The 17,302-nt window shown below is 49.5% G+C and overlaps 1 protein-coding gene across 2 annotated transcripts; it reads left to right on the forward strand.

Annotated features, from left to right (window-relative positions):
* The first annotated feature begins 472 nt into the window (after window positions 1-472).
* On the forward strand, window positions 473-8,536 carry BATF2 (basic leucine zipper ATF-like transcription factor 2). 2 transcript variants are annotated; one of them, XM_043927380.1, is made up of 3 exons: window positions 473-699; window positions 2,268-2,372; window positions 6,550-8,536. In XM_043927380.1, exons 1-3 carry the CDS (start codon window positions 661-663, stop codon window positions 7,195-7,197), a joined length of 792 nt encoding a protein of 263 aa, XP_043783315.1. In that variant the 5' UTR covers window positions 473-660; the 3' UTR covers window positions 7,198-8,536. The 2 variants fall into 2 exon arrangements, with proteins under 2 accessions (XP_043783315.1, XP_043783304.1); XM_043927369.1 differs by having other exon boundaries at window positions 474-699; window positions 6,547-8,536.
* The last annotated feature ends 8,766 nt before the right edge of the window (window positions 8,537-17,302 follow it).

The raw sequence follows: 17,302 nt of genomic DNA on the forward strand, positions 1-17,302 counted from the left end.
TTAGCCATCTGTTCGCCTATTTAAGGGCTGTTGCTTATTTTTGCAGACTTGTCTCAACATTATTAGTCTCAGAGGGTTGGGGGAGGTGGTTGTATTATCTTGCTTAGTTCCTACATCAAGCCTGTGAATGGATATCTGTATCATCTCCCTTTACAGATGAAGAAACTAAGGCTCAGAGAGGATAAATCACCTTCTCAAAGCTGCGCAGCTCCAACGAGCCAAAAGTGGGCTGTGACCCTGGCTCTTGCGATTGTGGAGCCCAGGGGTCCTCCCACATCCCCGGTGAGCCCTCGGTGCCCCACTGGCTTCTCCTCTTGGCTCTGTCGCTGGCAGCCTGCCCGCCCTCTCCTATAACAGCCTTCCCACACCTGGCCTTCAGCCCCCCTCGTCTGGCCACCCTCCACCGTCCTCATCCCAGAGAAGGGGCCTAACCGGAAGGCCCGTTCGTGTTAGGAAATTCCAGCCACGTGAGCCAAGCTGAGCCTGGGATTCTGAGCAGCCGGTGGCTTTAGGAGAAACTGAAACTTGGCTTGTTGGGGGCGGAGTGGTCACCGGGGATTTAAAGAGCTGCCACTTCCTTGGGCCCCAAGAGGGCACTGGGAGGTCACAGCAGCTGAGGGAAGCCCTGAGCGGGTGTGAGCCCCTGTTCTCCTCCCCGCCATGCACCTCTGCGGGGGCGACGGGCCTCTGACCAGGACGGTGAGTGCAGGGGAGCAGGTTCGGGGGCTAAGAAGGGGAATATGCCCCAGGGCTCCGGGGGCCGGCTCTGTTCACACGGGTTGGGGGCGGAGGCCTCTCGCAGCCCGTCTCTGGGCCTCAGTCACCTTAGGGGTTTGGCTTGAGGGCTTTCCTGCTCTCACACTGCAGATCCAGCCTTCAGTTTAGAGCTTGGCCTCTGATGACAGCTCTCTCCTCGCCTCCCTGTCCTCTTGCTGCCGTTACAGGAGCCTCCTGTTTCCTCCCAAGGCTCTCTGGCTGCGGTTCCCCTGGAGGCCTTGCCTCTAGTCCAGAACCCAAGTACAGAGGCCCAAGCCCTTCTCAGGGTGGGTCTTTCCCCTCCAGGCTCCAGTCTCTCAGGCCCCCAGCACCTGCAAGGGGCCTGCTGTGGCCGTGAACCTAGGAGTTGCAGAGTCCTCAGCCAGCGAAGCCAGGGTCTTGCCTGAGGTCCCCACACTCAGAACACACCTCCCAGAGTGACCTGAGGGAGGGGGTTGTGGGGTCTCCAACATTCCCTCTTGTCTGATTTTCCAGAGCCCTGGGCATTTAGGTTAACCATTTCATCTAAGTTTCATGAACCCCAGTGTAGGGTGAGGGTCACAGCTGTTCCCCTTTGCGTCCGCTCTTCTGTCAGAAGGGACTCATTCACTCATTCTAGGCTGCTGGCCCGCAAGAACGTGAGTAGCTTGAGGGCAGGAAATACTGCCTCTTATGTTTGCTTCCGTGTCCCCTCAGGTCACTGTGTGGCACATAGTAGGTGTGCAAATATTTGTGGGATAAACGAATATTAGCTTTGGGCCTGAGCTGGGCAAGCGAACACAGAGTAGAATCAGAAACCCCGCCCTTGTCCTCACAGAAAGAGCTCAGGGCTAAAGAAATCAACACCTTGACGGTGGAAACAGTAGTGAAAGAACAGCAGCTATTAACCCCTGCCTGCCTTCCAGCTGGTGAGGAAGGCACTGGTGCCTCCATTTGTGGCAGATCAGGCAACGGGGCTCAGGGAAGTGAGTGATCTACCCAGAGCAACACGGTCCATGAGGAGGCTGTAGGTGTGAAGCGGGTTCTGTCTGGGGCTTGTGCTGCCCCGTCATGAGCTGTGAGCAGTACGTGTGTGAGGCTGGCTTTCCACTGAGTTGTGCTGTGTCTGTGATGGGGTGTGTGGACACCAACGGAGCCAGAGAGGGCTTCTGGGGGAGAGGGGACCCTTGGGAACTTGATTCAAGAAGGCTATGGCTAAGACTTCCCTGGTGGTTCAGTTTTACGTTTCCAGGCTTCCAATTTAGGGGTCACGGGTTTGAACCCTGGTGGCTCCCCGTGGCTGCTCCCTCTACCTTCAGAGAGCAGCCCAGCTAGACCCTCACTCCTGGCTGGGTGTTCAGCTCAAATGTCACCGCCTCAAAAGGAGAAGGTCTTTCTAAACTCCTGAGCTAAACTAAGATCCCACAGGCCGCACGGCACAGCCCCCCCCCCCCCAAAAAGAGAAGGGAATGGCTTTATAGCTAGCCCGCCCCTGTCGGGCCCCCTGAGCCCTCAAGTCTCTCACCCTACAGGACGCTGAGGAGCATCAGAGGCAGCTGAGGAAGAAACAGAAGAACCGGGCGGCCGCCCAGAGAAGCCGGCAGAAGCACACGAACAAGGCGGATGCCCTGCACCAGGTGGGGATGCCTCCCTTCCCATCCCTGGCATCACTCACCCGGCCCGGCCACCTCTTCTCTGTCCCACCAATCAGCAGTTCCCCCTGCATTGCTGTAGGTGCGAGGGGCCCTGAACTTGGGGAGAGAGGAGGGCTCTGCAGCTGAGATTCAGAAATTCCTGAGTGCTGAGTGGAAATTGTGTGCTGGGCTCCAGGGGCATGACAAGGCACCCTCAGCCCAGGCCTGCCCTCAAGGCGCCTCCAGTCTAGAGGGAGAGACAAGAAATGGAGGGAAACAGGGAGAGCCTGGCACAGTGACCACGTGAGGCCTTCATTCAAATGTAGGTCCCTGAGCCCTGCCCATGCAGAACCCACCTCAGAGGTGCTGCGCTGCGGTGATCACCCTGCCTGTCTGGCTTCTGATGCGGGTGGCCAAGACCGTCTGTGAGAAATTGGTTCGGGGTTAAGATGGGCTGGCTTTAGAGTCCCAGCTGCCGCATTCCTTAGCTGCAGGTCGTTTCCTTCACTGAGCTTCACTGTCCTCATCCGAAAATCCCTGCCCCCTGGCAGGACCCTTGTGAAGACTAAAGAAGGCCAAGGAGCCTTGTGGAGTAGAGGTGCGGGGGGGGGGGGGGGGCTCTACTTACACTTGGCTCTTCACCTTGGATGGTAACCTAACCTCAGATGGTAACCTGACCTTGGAGTTTGTCTTCTTCCTCTGTGCATAAGGGACATACCTCAGGGGGGAGCTGGGTTCGGGACCTGGCCTTTGGTAGGGCTGCATACATGATAGTCCTTATTGCAATGAGTAAAATTCAGAGGCCCCCACACCCAAAGGTCCTACGCTGTCTGCGGCCCCATCCCCACTGTCCACCTTCCTCTCCTAACATCCTGCACCGTGTTCTCTCTGCTCCTTCCCTGACCGAGCACATCCAGCCTCAGGGGCTCCTCTGGCTGCTCCCTCTATCTTCAGACAACAGCCAAGCTAGATCTTTACTCCTTGCTGGGTGTTTGGCTCAAATGTCACTGCCTCAAAAGGAGGAGGTCTTTCTAAATGTCTAAGCTAAAGACTGTGTGGATCACAACAAACTGTGGAAAATTCTGAAAGAGATGGGAATACCAGACCACCTGACCTGCCTCTTGAGAAACCTGTATGCAGGTCAGGAAGCAAGAGTTAGAACTGGACATGGAACAACAGACTGTTTCCAAATAGGAAAAGGAGTACGTCAAGGCTGTATATTGTCACCCTGCTTATTTAACTTATATGCAGAGTACATCATGAGAAACTTTGGGCTGGAAGAAACACAAGCTGGAATCAAGATTGCCGGGAGAAATATCAATAACCTCAGATATGCAGATGACACGACCCTTATGGCAGAAAATGAAGAGGAACTAAAAAGCCTTTTGATGAAAGTGAAAGAGGAGAGTGAAAAAGTTGGCTTAAAGCTCAACATTCAGAAAATAAAGATCATGGCATCCATTCCCATCACTTCATGGGAAATAGATGGGGAAACAGTGGAAGCAGTGTCAGACTTTATTTTTGGGGGCTCCAAAATCACTGCAGATGGTGACTGCAGCCATGAAATTAAAAGACGCTTTCTCCTTGGAAGGAAAGTTATGACCAACCTAGATAGCATATTAAAAAGCAGAGACATTACTTTGCCAACAAATGTCTGTCTGGTCAAGGCTATGGTTTTTCCAGTGGCCATGTGTGGATGTGAGAGTTGGACTGTGAAGAAAGCTGAGCGCCGAAACATTGATGCTTTTGAACTGTGGTGTTGGAGAAGACTCTTGAGAGTCCCTTGAACTGCAAGGAGATCCAACCAGTCCATCCTAAAGATCAGAAGAAAAAAAGAGAGACCAGTCCTGGGTGTTCATTGGAAGGACTGATGCTGAAGCTGAAACTCTAGTACTTTGGCCACCTCATGCAAAGAGTTGACTCATTGGAAAAGACCCTGATGCTGGAAGGGATTGGGGGCAGGAGGAGAAGGGGACGACAGAGGATGAGATGGCTGGATGGCATCACCAACTCGATGGACATGAGTTTGAGTAAACTCTGGGAGTTGGTGGTGGATAGGGAGGCCTGGCGTGCTGCAATTCATGGGGTCACAAAGAGTCGGACACAACTGAGCGACTGAACTGAACTGAACTGAGCTAAAGAGACCTCACCTATTTCTCTGCTTTATTTTTCTGGTTAGCGCTGACCTTCCATCATAAGTTTAGATGTTGACCATTGCTTGTCTTCTTCACCAGATTGTAAGCATCCTGAAGGCAGGGAACTCTTCTGTTGCCTACTGTCTCCCCATCACCTGGACCAGTGCCTGGCAGATAGAAGGAACTCAGTATTTCTCTGTGGAGTGAACAATAGAGTCAGAATAAAGTGAGAACTCATAGGTAGGAACAACGTACAGGTAGTTGGGTCAAGGTGATATAGAGATGAAGTCTGAGCTGGTTTTGAAGGATGAATAGGAGTTTTCCAAATGGATGAAGGTAAGAAAAAGCATTGCAGGCAAATGAAATAGGGCTGACATGAGCGTAAGAGAGTAGCACCCTGTACAGTGCATGAGAATGAGGACTGATGCCCAGGATGGCATGCCTGGAAGCAGTTGAGACTTCATGAGCTCATTTATTCCTTCCTTCCGGAAATGCCCACTGAGTATCTCTTGTGCGGCAAGCACAGCTCTAAGCATTGGAGATGCAGCTGTGAACACAGCAGACAAAAGTCCAGCTCACCCTTCCCAGGGCTCATATTTTCATGGGGGAGCCGGACAGACAAATAAATGACCCAAGAGGTATTTGGGATATCAGATAGTGATAAGTGCTCTAGGAAGGATTAAAGCAGGGAAGAGGGAAGGGAGTGGGGCATGTGGGGTGATGGAAACCTAAATAGGGAAGCCCTCCTGGAGGAGGTGACAGCTGAGCAACCTGAGGGTGGTAAACTAATGAATGAATGAAGAGTGACACAATTTCTGGAGGTGAGTTGATGCCTTTGGAGAATTTAGGTAAAGAGTGACCTAATGACCTGTTTTTAAAATGTTTTTCCACCTTCCACAGCAGAAACCAGCTTGGGAGTGGGGCTGTGGGTGGCTTTGAGGCCTGTTAGAACTTTGCATCCGTGGCTTAAGCAACATTTTAATATAAAACACCCTTGCAGCTTCTTCTTTTAAAAAGTGTCCATAAAACGCAGGGCAAGGGGCTCAAAGGAAGTCACTGAGCCTGATGAGCTGTGGAAATAAAGTTCCTTCTGCGTTTTCCACCACTGTTGCCATCATACTAATCAATGATTGTTTAGAACTTCACATTGATTACTGTCCTACCGGGTTCCCACCCAGCGCTCAGCAGAACAGAAACTAAATGCCAAAGAGAGCATACCTGTGCTGCCAACCTGTAAAACATGACCCTGGACTCTGCCCACAATGCTTTGGTGGGCAAGTTCTGGATGTCGTGGAGGTCTGGCAATGGCACTGAGCAGCCTAGAAGTGTCCAGGACAGAGGACGTCTAAGTTGTCACAAGAAGGCCAGGTCAGGATTAGACCGAGGAAGCGGGGCTGAAAGTGTCCAGGCAGAGAAGACTGGAAGTGTGGCGAGAAAGCAGAGTCCATTTGAGGAACAGGAAGTGGGGGCATCAGGAGCAGTTGGAGAGATAAAACTGGAAGTGTGAGCTGGGGCCACCACACATGGGGAGTCACGGGAGACTTTAAAGGGCTTTCATGTTCCATGGCTGGATGGCATCACCAACTCGATGGGCATGAGTTTGAGTGAACTCCGGGAGTTTGTGATGGACAGGGAGGCCTGGCATGCTGTGATTCATGGGGTCGCAAAGAGTCAGACACGACTGAGCGACTGAACTGAACTGAACTGAATGTTCCGTTAGCACTGCAGCCATCAAATGTCTCCTCTGGGCCAAGAGCTCAGGTAGTTTGAGGGCGCACCAGTTAGGAGGCTGGTGGAGCTCCCGGGTGAGCGGAGATCCCAGGCTGGCTGGCTCAGGGACCTGGCCCTGGGGAGAGAGAGCAGGCAGGTCTGAGCCGGTGGTCATGAATGTCTGGTCGGAGAGCAGCCAAAGGGCATTTGGGTGGCAGCGGTATCTTTCCTCCTAAATTGAGGACCCTGGGGCATTGGGAAATAGGGCTCAAGCTGGGCCTCTGACTCTGGCTGACATAATCCTCCCCACGGATCTCTGCTTCTCCCCCCAGCAGCATGAGTCACTGGAGAAGCAGAACCACGCCCTGCGGAAGGAGATCCAGGCCCTCCAGGCCGAGCTGGCCTGGTGGAGTCAGACCCTGCACGTGCACGAGCGCCTGTGCCCACTGGACTGTGTCTCCTGCTTGGCTCCGGGGGCCGCTGGCTGCTGGGGCCAGGCCGAGCGGCCCCCAGGCCCCGTGCCCCACGGACAGCATGGCTGCCAGGAGCAGCTGGGCCTGTTCCGGACCCCAGTCTCTTCTCCCTCGGCTCCGCAACCCTCTCCAGACCCACAGCCTGCTGGCTCCCTCGGCCTCCTCCTGTCCCCTCTGCCCTCACTGTCCCTTGGTCCCGCTGCGGTCACTGCAACTCCTGCCCAGTCCACCTCACCCGCTGGCTCCAGCCTACTGAGACCTTCCTCTAAGCTCAACACCCTCCTGCCCAGCCCCCCAGCCCAAGCCGCCCCTCTAGAGTCCCTCAGGCTGGAGCACCCCACCAGGGGGAAGCCGGGGGCCTCACCCCACAGCCCCTCGGCTGCTCCAGGGCTGGGGTCTCTGCAGGACAGGGAGCATAAGCCGGCTTCCTCAGCAGCAGATTGGCAAGGGCCCAGCCCCCACCCCCTCCTGGACTTCCCTCTGCTCTCTTCTGCTCAAGTTCACTTCTAACCCGGCCCCAGAACTGGGCTAGCCACTTCCTTGGACCCAGGAAGCAGCCTCAGCACACAGGCATCTCCTCTGTTGCTGCCGGGGGCTGCTTTTCTTGGCTGACCAGCTAACTAGGAGTGGAAAAGACACAGAGGCTCAGAGAAGCCAAGTGACTTGTCCAAGGTCACACAGCCTTTCTTGGGACCTGAAACATCACAATCTGCTCCTCCTTCTCCTGGTGGGATCCTGGCCCAGGCACCCTAGGGGCTGGGGTCCTAGAAACCTAGAGTCAGCATGAGAGGTTTAAGTTGGGAGTGGGGAGGGACTCTCCCTTTTGTTTTGTGATTCCCAGGGCCACAAAGCCCTGTAGTTTCTGAAAGTTTGCCCTTACTGGGGCTGGTCCAGGGTCCAAACCCAGGTGGTGAAGGGCCATGCAGGAGCCCAGAAGAGAATCCTTTCTGCTCCTAGTAGTTTTTTCAGTGCTAAAGAGCTGAACCTGTGTGTTGGAGTTGTGGACAAGCCTGGAGCAGTCCCCTCTGGGATTTCTACATACTGAGGGTCCATAGCCACATGGTGACCTTGGGGAGATTCTGAAGGGTCAGCTCACCAAGCTATCCCCAAATAGCTCCCTACCTCTCCCTTCCTCCCAGGGCCATGGTGAGTGGACTTCTGAGAGCATTCAAGTCCTGCACAAAAGGCAGGTGAAAAGAATGAGGGAAGGACCAGGTGCAAACTTAGGTTTAAGCAAGTGCTGGACTTGAACCTTTCGCTCTGTGATTCCCTGCTTCCCAGGTGGTGCTAGTGGTAAAGAACTTGCCTGCCAAGACAGGAGACGTAAGAGACGTAGGTTCCATCCCTAGGTTGGGAAGATCCCCTGGAGGAGGGCATGGCAACCCACTCCAGTATTCTTGCCTGGAGAATCCCCATGGATAGAGGAGCCTGGTGGGCTCTAGTCCATGGGGTGCCAAAGAGTTGGACACGACTGAATGACTTAGCACTTAGCACGCAGTGAGACCGGTATCTTCTTCAGTACCGCCCCCATCCCTGTGCAGCCCACAGACCCCATTACCCTCCAGCCCCTCTGAGCAATGCCCCTGTTGCTCTTTGGCCTGATGGAGCAGGGGCCTGGGACCAGATAGGAGCGCAGTTGCAGCACCTTCTTGGGGGTGGGGGTGGAAGTGGGGGATGGTGGGTTCTCATTCAAATTCAAGACAAACACTGTAAGGGGACAGAGATGAGAAACTCCAGCTCTTCACCAGATTTACACATGTAAGCAGACACTAGGCTAGTATTGGACACACTCCAGGAAATGCTGAGCACTTGGTACCTATGTTATGGCAAATAAAGTGTTTTCCAATTCTTTTCTCTTTGGTTAGTTGTTTAAAATTCTGACTGTACTTTGTACTATTGAAACCAAAAGACCTTTGAAAGGAAAGAGCATGGTCTAGAATCTTAGGTGGGCAATCCCTCATGGACCTCTTCATCCAACCTCCCTTCCCATATTGCAGATGAGGAGACTGAGGCCTTAAGATGGGACGGAATTGCTCAGAGTCATGCAGTAAGAGGAGGTGTCATGGCCACAGGATTGCGGATGGGTACAGAGCAGGAGGCACCAGCAGGTTCAGGGAGAACAGACTGGCGGGAGGGAAGCCAAGACACTGTTGGTTGGGGGCTGGCTTGAGTCTGGGACAAGAGTCGATATGATGTGTGGTGCTCCAGGACTCGTGGGGTGATGAGGATACTGTGGCCTGGCTTGTGTCTGTATAACCTCAAATTTGTCAGGCACTCTCTGTGTAACTTGGGTTAACTCATTGATGCCTCTAATAACTCTGGAAAGTGGATATAATTATTACCCCTTTGTTTGGAAGGGGAAACCAAGGCCCACGGGTATAAAGGTCACATAGCTAGGAAATGGTATAGGCTTGATGTAACTCAGGAGCACTTAACCACAGGTGATTCTGCTTTCTACCTTCCTGGAACTTTCCCTGTAGGCCCTGAATGGAGGGGTCGAAACATGCCTGTAGATGTGACCCAAGAAGGTAAAACCCTACCTTAAGCTCAAAATAAGAGAGGGGAGTGATTTAATTAATGTTGGTACACTCATACCCCAGAAGAGATGGTAAGAACAAAGAATGCTTTGAAGAATATTTAATGAGGTGAGAAAATGCTTACAACATGTTGAGCAGAAAAAATAGAATGTGCAACTGTCACTATAGTTTTATATTATGTTTGTTTAAAAATATAAACAGAATCAAAGGAGTGGGAGGAGGTGCTGTAGATTCTTGAGGCATATGAGCTAATATCTGTGAATCCCCAAACTGTAAACAGCCACCACTGTAGCAGAAGCCTTCCACATGGTTGAATATATCCTAGAAATCTATATCTGGGTGTGTCTATTGCTGCATAACAAATTATTCCAAAACCCAGTGGTTGAATCAACAAACATTTATCATCTTAAAATTCCCGTAGCGTGGGAATCTGGGCACAGCTTGGTGGCTCGGGGTTTCTTTCAGGCTCCAGTCAAAGTGTTGACCAAGGTCTTCTCCGGTAGCCCAGTGGTTAAGACTTCACCTCCCAGTGCAGGAGGGTCAAGTTCCATCCCTGTTCAGGGACCTAAGATCCTACATGCCTTGGGGCCAAAAAGAAAAAAACAACCATGAAACAGAAGCAATACTGTAACAAATTCAATAAAGTCTTTAAAAATGGTCCACACAAACAGCAACAAAAACCCAAGCAAATGGAAAAAAAAAAAAAAAAACCAGCCCCCAAACCCCAAAGTGTTGGCTGGAGCTGCAATCATCTGAAGGCTCAACTGGGGGGATCCGCTCCCAAGCTCACATATATGGCTGCCTGTGGGCCTCAGAAGGTCCACTCTCAAGCTTACTCACCAGGTGGGTGGCAGAACTGAGTTTCTGGAGGGCTGCTGGACTGAGGACCTCAGGTTCTTATAGGCTGTCGGGTGCAGGTATTATCTCCTTGCCATGTGGGCCTCTCCATAGGGCTGTTTGACATGGCAGCTGGCTTCGCTCAGAACAAGCAAGCTAGAAAGTGAAAAAGGTGAGCGATCAGAAGCCACGATCTTTTTGTAACTTAATTTCAGAAATGACATCCTGTCAGTTTTACTATATTCTGTTGAGTAGAGGCAAGTTACTGGACTGTAGCCCACCAGGCTTCTCGGCCCACGGGATTATGCTGGCAAGAATACTGGAGTGAGTTGCCATTTCCTCCTCCAGGGGATCTTCCTGACCCAGGGATTGAGCCTGTCTCCTGTGGCTCCCGTGTTAGCAGGTGGATTCTTTACCTGCTAACCTGTTAACCTCTTTACCTGCTCTTTACCACTGAGCCACCTGGGAATCCCACACATATTCATATATACATGTAAATGTAATAAACATTATATATAATAGAAAAGCACATGTTTATCAAAAGACATAAACAAGAGATTTTATATCAGCAATATTTATAATGGTAGAAAACTGGAAACAATCAAAAGGCCCCATCAAGAGTATAACCAATAAATTGTGGAATATTTTACACTAGATAATGCTACACAGTAACAGGAAGGAACAAACTATCAATACAACCATCTGGAATAGTGTGAATAAACTTCACAAACATAAGGCTGGGCCACAGAAGCCAGAGACAAAAAAGACAATCTGTATGATCCATTTATATAAAGTTAAAAAGTAGAAAAAAAATTAGTCTATGTTGTTCAAAGTCAGGGTAGTGGTTACAGTTGGAGGACAGCACCTGGAAGGGGACAGGGGGCCTTCTTGGTTGGGGGGGGCACTGACAGTGTTCTGTTTCTTGATCTTTGTGGTGGTTACATGAATGTATTCACCGTATGAAAATTCACTGGACAGTATGTTTTTGATTTGTGCTCTGTCCTGTTGTGTCTGATGTACTTCAACAGAAAGAGGGTGGGGGGCTTCTCTGGTGGCTCAGTGGTAAAGAATCCACCTGCCAATGCAGGAGACACGGGTTGAATCCCTGATCCGGGAAGATCCCATATGCCACAGAGCAACCAAGCCTGTGCGCCACAGCTATTGAGCCTGTGCTCTAGAGCCCACGAGCTGCAACTACTGAACCCACGTGCTGCAACTGCTGAAGTCTGAGTGTCCTACAGCTCGTGCTCTGCAACAGGAGAAGCCGCCGCAATGAGAAGCCTGTGCACCGCAACTAGAGAGTAGCCCCCACCTGCCACAACTAGAGAAAAGCCTGTGCAGCAGCGAAGATCCAGCACAGCCAAAAATAAATAAAATTATATATTAAAAAAAAAAAGACAGTGGCTATAAGGAGCACATCACAGTCCCTGGTACACAGTAAATGATCGATAAGTTACCACAAAGTGAAAGTGAAAATCGTGTCCTATTCTTTGCGACCCCACGGACTATACAATCCATGGAATTCTCCAGGCCAGAACACTGGAGTGGGTAGCCTTTCCCTTACTCCAGGGCATCATCCCAACCCAGGGATCGAACCCAGGTTTCCCGCATTGCGGGTGGATTCTTTACCAGCTGAGCCACAAGGGAAGCCCAAGTCACCACAAAAGAATGAATGAAAGAAACATGCCTTGTCCCCAGGTGAAACCATTAACAATCAGAACCATGGACAGATCAGAGTCTGCATTCAAGGATGGTTGGAGGAAAAGGAAGAGCTCTCTGGCCTGAAACTGGGGACTCCAGGCAGAAGAGAAGCTAAGACCTTTCCTCTGAGACAGTTCCATGCCTTCCGAAGGGCACTCCTATCATGCAGAAAGGAGAACATTCATAGGGGACCGTGGATATCTGTGTGTGTGTTCATGCAGAATTTTATTCCATTTTGAAAGGTCTTCGGTCCCTTGTATTTCTAAGCCAGTGAACGCTGAAATCTCCCTAGAGAGGCCAGTCCTGGATCCAGGACATCCCCAGCTTGCTCAGGCTCTTGCAGGCTTTTCTCACTCTCTTGGGCTTGTGTTTATCTAGTTAGTGGAGAAAGGGAATAGACTCCAGGCAGGGTAAAAATAACCCAGGACAGAAGATCTCTCAGTCATGCCCAAGCTCCAGGAAGCAAGGCATATTTTGTATCAATTTAATGAGCTGCTTCATCTGGTAGCGTTTTCCCTGTTACTGGGAGTATCCACACAGAGGCTGCACAAAAACCTGCCAGGATACTGCAAGGAGGATCTCTACAACAGGAGAAACTTGCCCAGGTGACTGCCGAGGGCGCGCCAAGTCTAAAATTCTGTTATTTAATTCAACACAAAATTTCCTTGAATGCATGAATTGCTTCTCTCTACACTGCCCCTCTTGCAAGTATGTTTCCTTTTCCCTAAGCCTTAAAATATTGCATGCTCCCTAGGAAATCTGAAAAGCAAGGGGGGGGGGTGGATTTTTCTATACCATTCATTGAATACTACTCAGCAATAAAAAGGAATGAATTATAGATGCATGAACCAAGGTGGATGGATCTCAAGGGCATTATGCTGAGTGGAAAAAAGACGATCTCAAAAGGCCACCTACTGTAAGATTCCACTACATAACATTCTCAAAATGACAAAATTATAGAGGTGGAGAACAGATTAGTGGTGGCAAAGGGTTAGGGGTGGTAGATGGAAGGGTTGGGGTGACCATAAAGGGTGGCATCTTTGGGGGTATGGAACAATTCTGTATCTTCCATGTGGTGAATACACAAATCTACACATGATAAAAAGATGTAGAATTATACACACACTTTATAGCAATGACGCCTTTCTGATTTTGATACTGTACTAAGTCATGTAAAGGGTTTCCCTGATGGCTCAGACAGTAAAGAATCTGCCTACAGTGCAGGAGACCTGGGTTCCATTCCAGGGTTGGGAAGATCCCCTGGAGAAGGTTATGGATTCCTTCTTTAGGAATCCACAAGAATACTCCAGTATTCTTGCCTGGAGAATCCCCATGGACAAGGAGCCTGGTGGGCTACAGTCCATGGGGTTGAAAAGAGTCAGACACAACTCAGTGACTAAGCACATCACATAAGTCATGTAAGGACCTTTCTGGACTGCCTTTGTAATTTCTTGTGACTGTATAACTTTCAAAAAATTTTAAGAGCATAGCAATTTCCACCCTTAACATTTTAGCATTATTCTTCAATATGCTAAAATTCAAATTCAGTTCAAAATATGAATTATTTTCTTCACACGGGATCATATTGTACATAAGTTTTATATCCTGAAATTTTCTCCTGAGAATATCATAGGCATTTTCTATGTCATTATCTACTCCACAAAACAATCACTTTAGTAGTTATGTAACATGCCAATTTCATAGATATATCATTCTTTACTTAACCATCCATCCCATGTGGAATGCCTGAGATATTTCACATTTTTCGCCACTATAGATTGCCTTGGGACTTCCTTATAGCTCAGATGGTAAAGAATGTGCCTACAGTGCAGGAAGATCCCTGGCAGGAAGATCCCCTAGAGAAGGAAATGGCAACCCACTCCAGTGTTCCTGCCTGGAGAATCCCATGGACAGAGGAGCCTGGAGGCTACTCTGGGGTTGCAGAGTTGGACATGGATAAGGAACTAAAACACACACACACATAGATTGCCTCATGATGAATATTTTGTGCAAAAATGAATACCTACACTTTGAGTTCTTTTTTTTTTTTTTTTTCCAGTTCTTTTTTTAGGTCAGGTTTCCAGAAGGGAAATTATTAAGTCAAAGGAAATAATTTAAATGGTCAATTTATTTTTATCAGAGAATTCAGTTACCACATTGTGAGGTCAATATGGAGAGGTCCAGACAAGGAAGAAATGAGGTCTCCTGCCAACAGCAAGCATCAGCTTGCTAGACCTATGAGTGAGCATTTTGGAAGCAGCATTTCCTGCCCCATTCCAACCTTCAGATGACTGTTGTTGTTAAGTCATTAAGTTGTGTTAAGACTCTTTTTTGACCCCATGGACTGTAGTCTGTCAGGCTTCTCTGTCTGTGGGATTTCCCAGGCACAAATACTGGAGTGGGTTGCCATTTCCTTCTCCAGGGGATCTTCCCAACCCAGGGATCGAATCCAGGTCTCCAGCACTGGCAGGCAGATTCTTTAGTACTGAGCCGCCTGACTGTGACCCCACCTATAGCCTAACTCCAACCTCATGAGAGACCTCAAGCCAAAATTATCCAGCTAAGGCCCTCTTAGATTTCTGACCCATAGAAACTGTGTGAGATAAGAAGTGTTTATCATTTTATTTATTTACTTATTTATTTTTATTAAAAAAAATCTTTTGGCTGCACCACGCAACCAGGCAAGGATGGAACCCACGCCCTCCGAAGTGGAAGCACAGAGTCCTAATCACTGGGCCACAGGGAAGTCCCTAGTGTTTATCATTTTAAGCCATTACATTTTGAGAGAAATTGTTATATGGCAACAGATAATTAATGCAAGGACTCAGGTAAGTGATGGGGGAATCATATGGCAGGGTGAGAATTCTAGGCAAAGGGAACAAATATCATATAGAAGGGCCCAGAAACAAGAGAAAAGATCCTTGTGGGATGGAGTAGACTAGGTCTTGAGGGATCCTAACCCAGCTGCAGAGCTGCCTCCTCCTCCCTTGGGTGCCCTGTGGCACAAAGGGGCCCGATCTAGACAGAGTATTACTCAGCAGTTAAAAGGAACTGTGGATTTAGGCAACAATATGGATAAATCTCAAAAGCACTGTGCTGTGTGGAAGAAACTTTACACAAAATAGTATACACTATACACTCATTTTGGAGAAGGAAATGGCAACCCACTCCAGTATTCTTGCCTGGAAAATCCCATGGACGGAGGAGCCTGGTAGGCTACAGTCCATGGGGTCGCAAAGAGTCGGATATGACTGAGTGACTTCACTCCACTCACTTCATACTTTATCACTGGAGAAGGAAATGGCAACCCATTCCAGTATTCTTGCCTGGAGAATCCCAAGGACAGGGGAGCCTGGCAGGCCGTGGTCCATGGGGTCGCAGAGAGTCGGACACGACTGAAGTGACTGAGCAAGCAAATACATTCATTTATATGAAGTTCTAAAACAAGCAAACAATTTATAATGGAAAAAAAAATTAGGACGGTGGTAACCTCCAGGGTAGGGGCGGAAGTGGGAGCAGGGATTGACTGGGAAGGGGCATCAGGGAACTTTTTGGTACAAAGGAAACTTTCCATATCTTGATAAAGTTTTGAGATACACAGGTGTATGCATTTGTCAGAACTCAGCAAATATATATAAAGACTCAGACATTTCATTTTACATAAACTGTACTAAAAAATACAAAACTGTGGGACCTCCCTTGTGGTCCAGTGGTTTAAGAATCTGCCTTCCAATGCAAAGGATACAGGTCTGACCCCTGGTCAGGAAACTAAGATCCTACATGCCACGAGGCAACTAAGCCCACGCACCGCAACTAGAGAAAGCCCAGGCAGCAGCGAAGATACAGCACAGCCAATTTTTTTTTTTTTTTAAAGAAAAAGCTTGTAACTCAGTGTTGATCTCTATTTAATGATAATGTGTGATAAAGTATTTAGGGGGAAGCATGCTGAGGTATGCAACTTCTTTGGAACGCCTCAAAAAATCATGGAATAATGGATGGACAGATGGATGATATATGATGAAGTAAGTACAATTAAATTGTAGTGATAGAGTCTAAGAGATGGAAGTACAATTTTTTTTAAATTTTTTTGAAGATTTTCATGATAAAATTATTTTAAATCAAGAACCACTTGGGATCCTCAGTACAAATGCAGAGTGCAGGGTGTGCTCCACCTCCTGCCCTTCTTAAGTGGAACTCTCTGGGCTGGGCCTGGGACCTAGAGTCTAGCTAGAACAAGCTCTTAGCATACTTGAACCTCCAGGGGCTCAGTCTCCCAGCTAGGTCCAAACACAAATCCTTTCCAAAGAGCATTCTTCTGAAGAGGTCTCTGCAGGGTCTCTCTCACGTCCTTTTGGGGTTCTCTGCTTCTGTCCGTTGAGAGCACCACCTGCAGGAATCAGCTCTCATTAGCAAACGCACAATGGCCTCCAAGATCTAAACTGAGCCCAGGAGTTTTCTGAAGCCTCTTTGAGCAGCCGTAACCCACCCCATCTCTACCCTGAGCTCTACAGGGCTCATAATCCAGTGATCACTGATTCACAGCGACCTAACTGAAACACCCAACATGCAAAGAGAAAGCAACAACTGGCTATCCTGATAACAGTCTCCACCCTTAGGAGACCCCCTGCTCCCACCCCCAAGGCTGCCTCTCTGAGCAGGGTCATATCTCCCTGTGGCCCTGCCAGGCCAATCTGTGGCCTCCAGCCTCCAAGGCTGAGGGCGGAGGACTGGCACCAGGCAGGTAATTGGCCTGGGAAACCCAAAGGGAGGTGACAGAGACTCAGGGGAGGAGGGAACCCTAGGTGCTGCAGGAAGTGGAGCTGCTGATGAAGTGGCTCCTTCCCACCCTGGGGGAGGGAGAGGCGGAGCTGCAGAGGCCCAGCGGGCAGCAGCTGTTAAAGGAGACAGGACCCCATTCTGAGCCTCTCAGGGAGAGCTGCAGGAGGTTGGGGGAACTCCCCTGCTCCTGGCACTCCTCCTTCCTACATCCCCAGTTTCTTCACAGGTTAAGCTCAGGATTTATCCTGTCTTCTGGGGCTCCCTCATGGAACCACTCAGTGGGAGGGAAGCTAGTTAAGAAACCCATGTGACCAGGGCCTCCTCTGAAAAGTCCTACGGAGTCCCTGGGATAAAAAGACTAAGAAGGGGTACAGGAACCCCCAGCTGCAGCTCAAAGCAGGTGGGACAAGAGTCAATACCAAGGAAATCCCCTGAAGGGCCAGATAGTCTGTCAGATGGTTGATAAACTGCAGCAATAACGGCCCTTTGACAATGCTCCAGCACAGGACTTGGCTGTGAGAAACACTTGAATTGTAACCACAGCTACACTGAAGATTCTCTAAGTGTGGTCCCCCAGGCATCAACGGTCTTCTGAGAATTTACTTTACAAGTTCAAGATATACATGCTCAGGCCTTTTCCCACCCCAGGCCTATAAATCAGAAATTGGGGGCTGGGGCTTCCTTGGTAGTCCAGTGGTCAAGAACCTGCCTTGCCATGCAAAGCACACAGTTTCGATCCCTGGTCCGGGAAGATCCCACAT

The sequence above is a fragment of the Cervus elaphus genome, chromosome 2 (assembly GCF_910594005.1).
Source record: "Cervus elaphus chromosome 2, mCerEla1.1, whole genome shotgun sequence".
NCBI classification, from domain to species: Eukaryota; Metazoa; Chordata; class Mammalia; order Artiodactyla; family Cervidae; genus Cervus; species Cervus elaphus.

Coding starts and splice junctions, on each gene's coding strand:
- BATF2 (XM_043927369.1), top strand. CDS start 661: ATGCACCTCTGCGGGGGCGACGGGCCTCTGACCAGGACG. Junction 700..2,267: donor ACGGGCCTCTGACCAGGACG/GTGAGTGCAGGG, acceptor CTCACCCTACAG/GACGCTGAGGAGCATCAGAG. Junction 2,373..6,546: donor AGGCGGATGCCCTGCACCAG/GTGGGGATGCCT, acceptor TTCTCCCCCCAG/CAGCATGAGTCACTGGAGAA.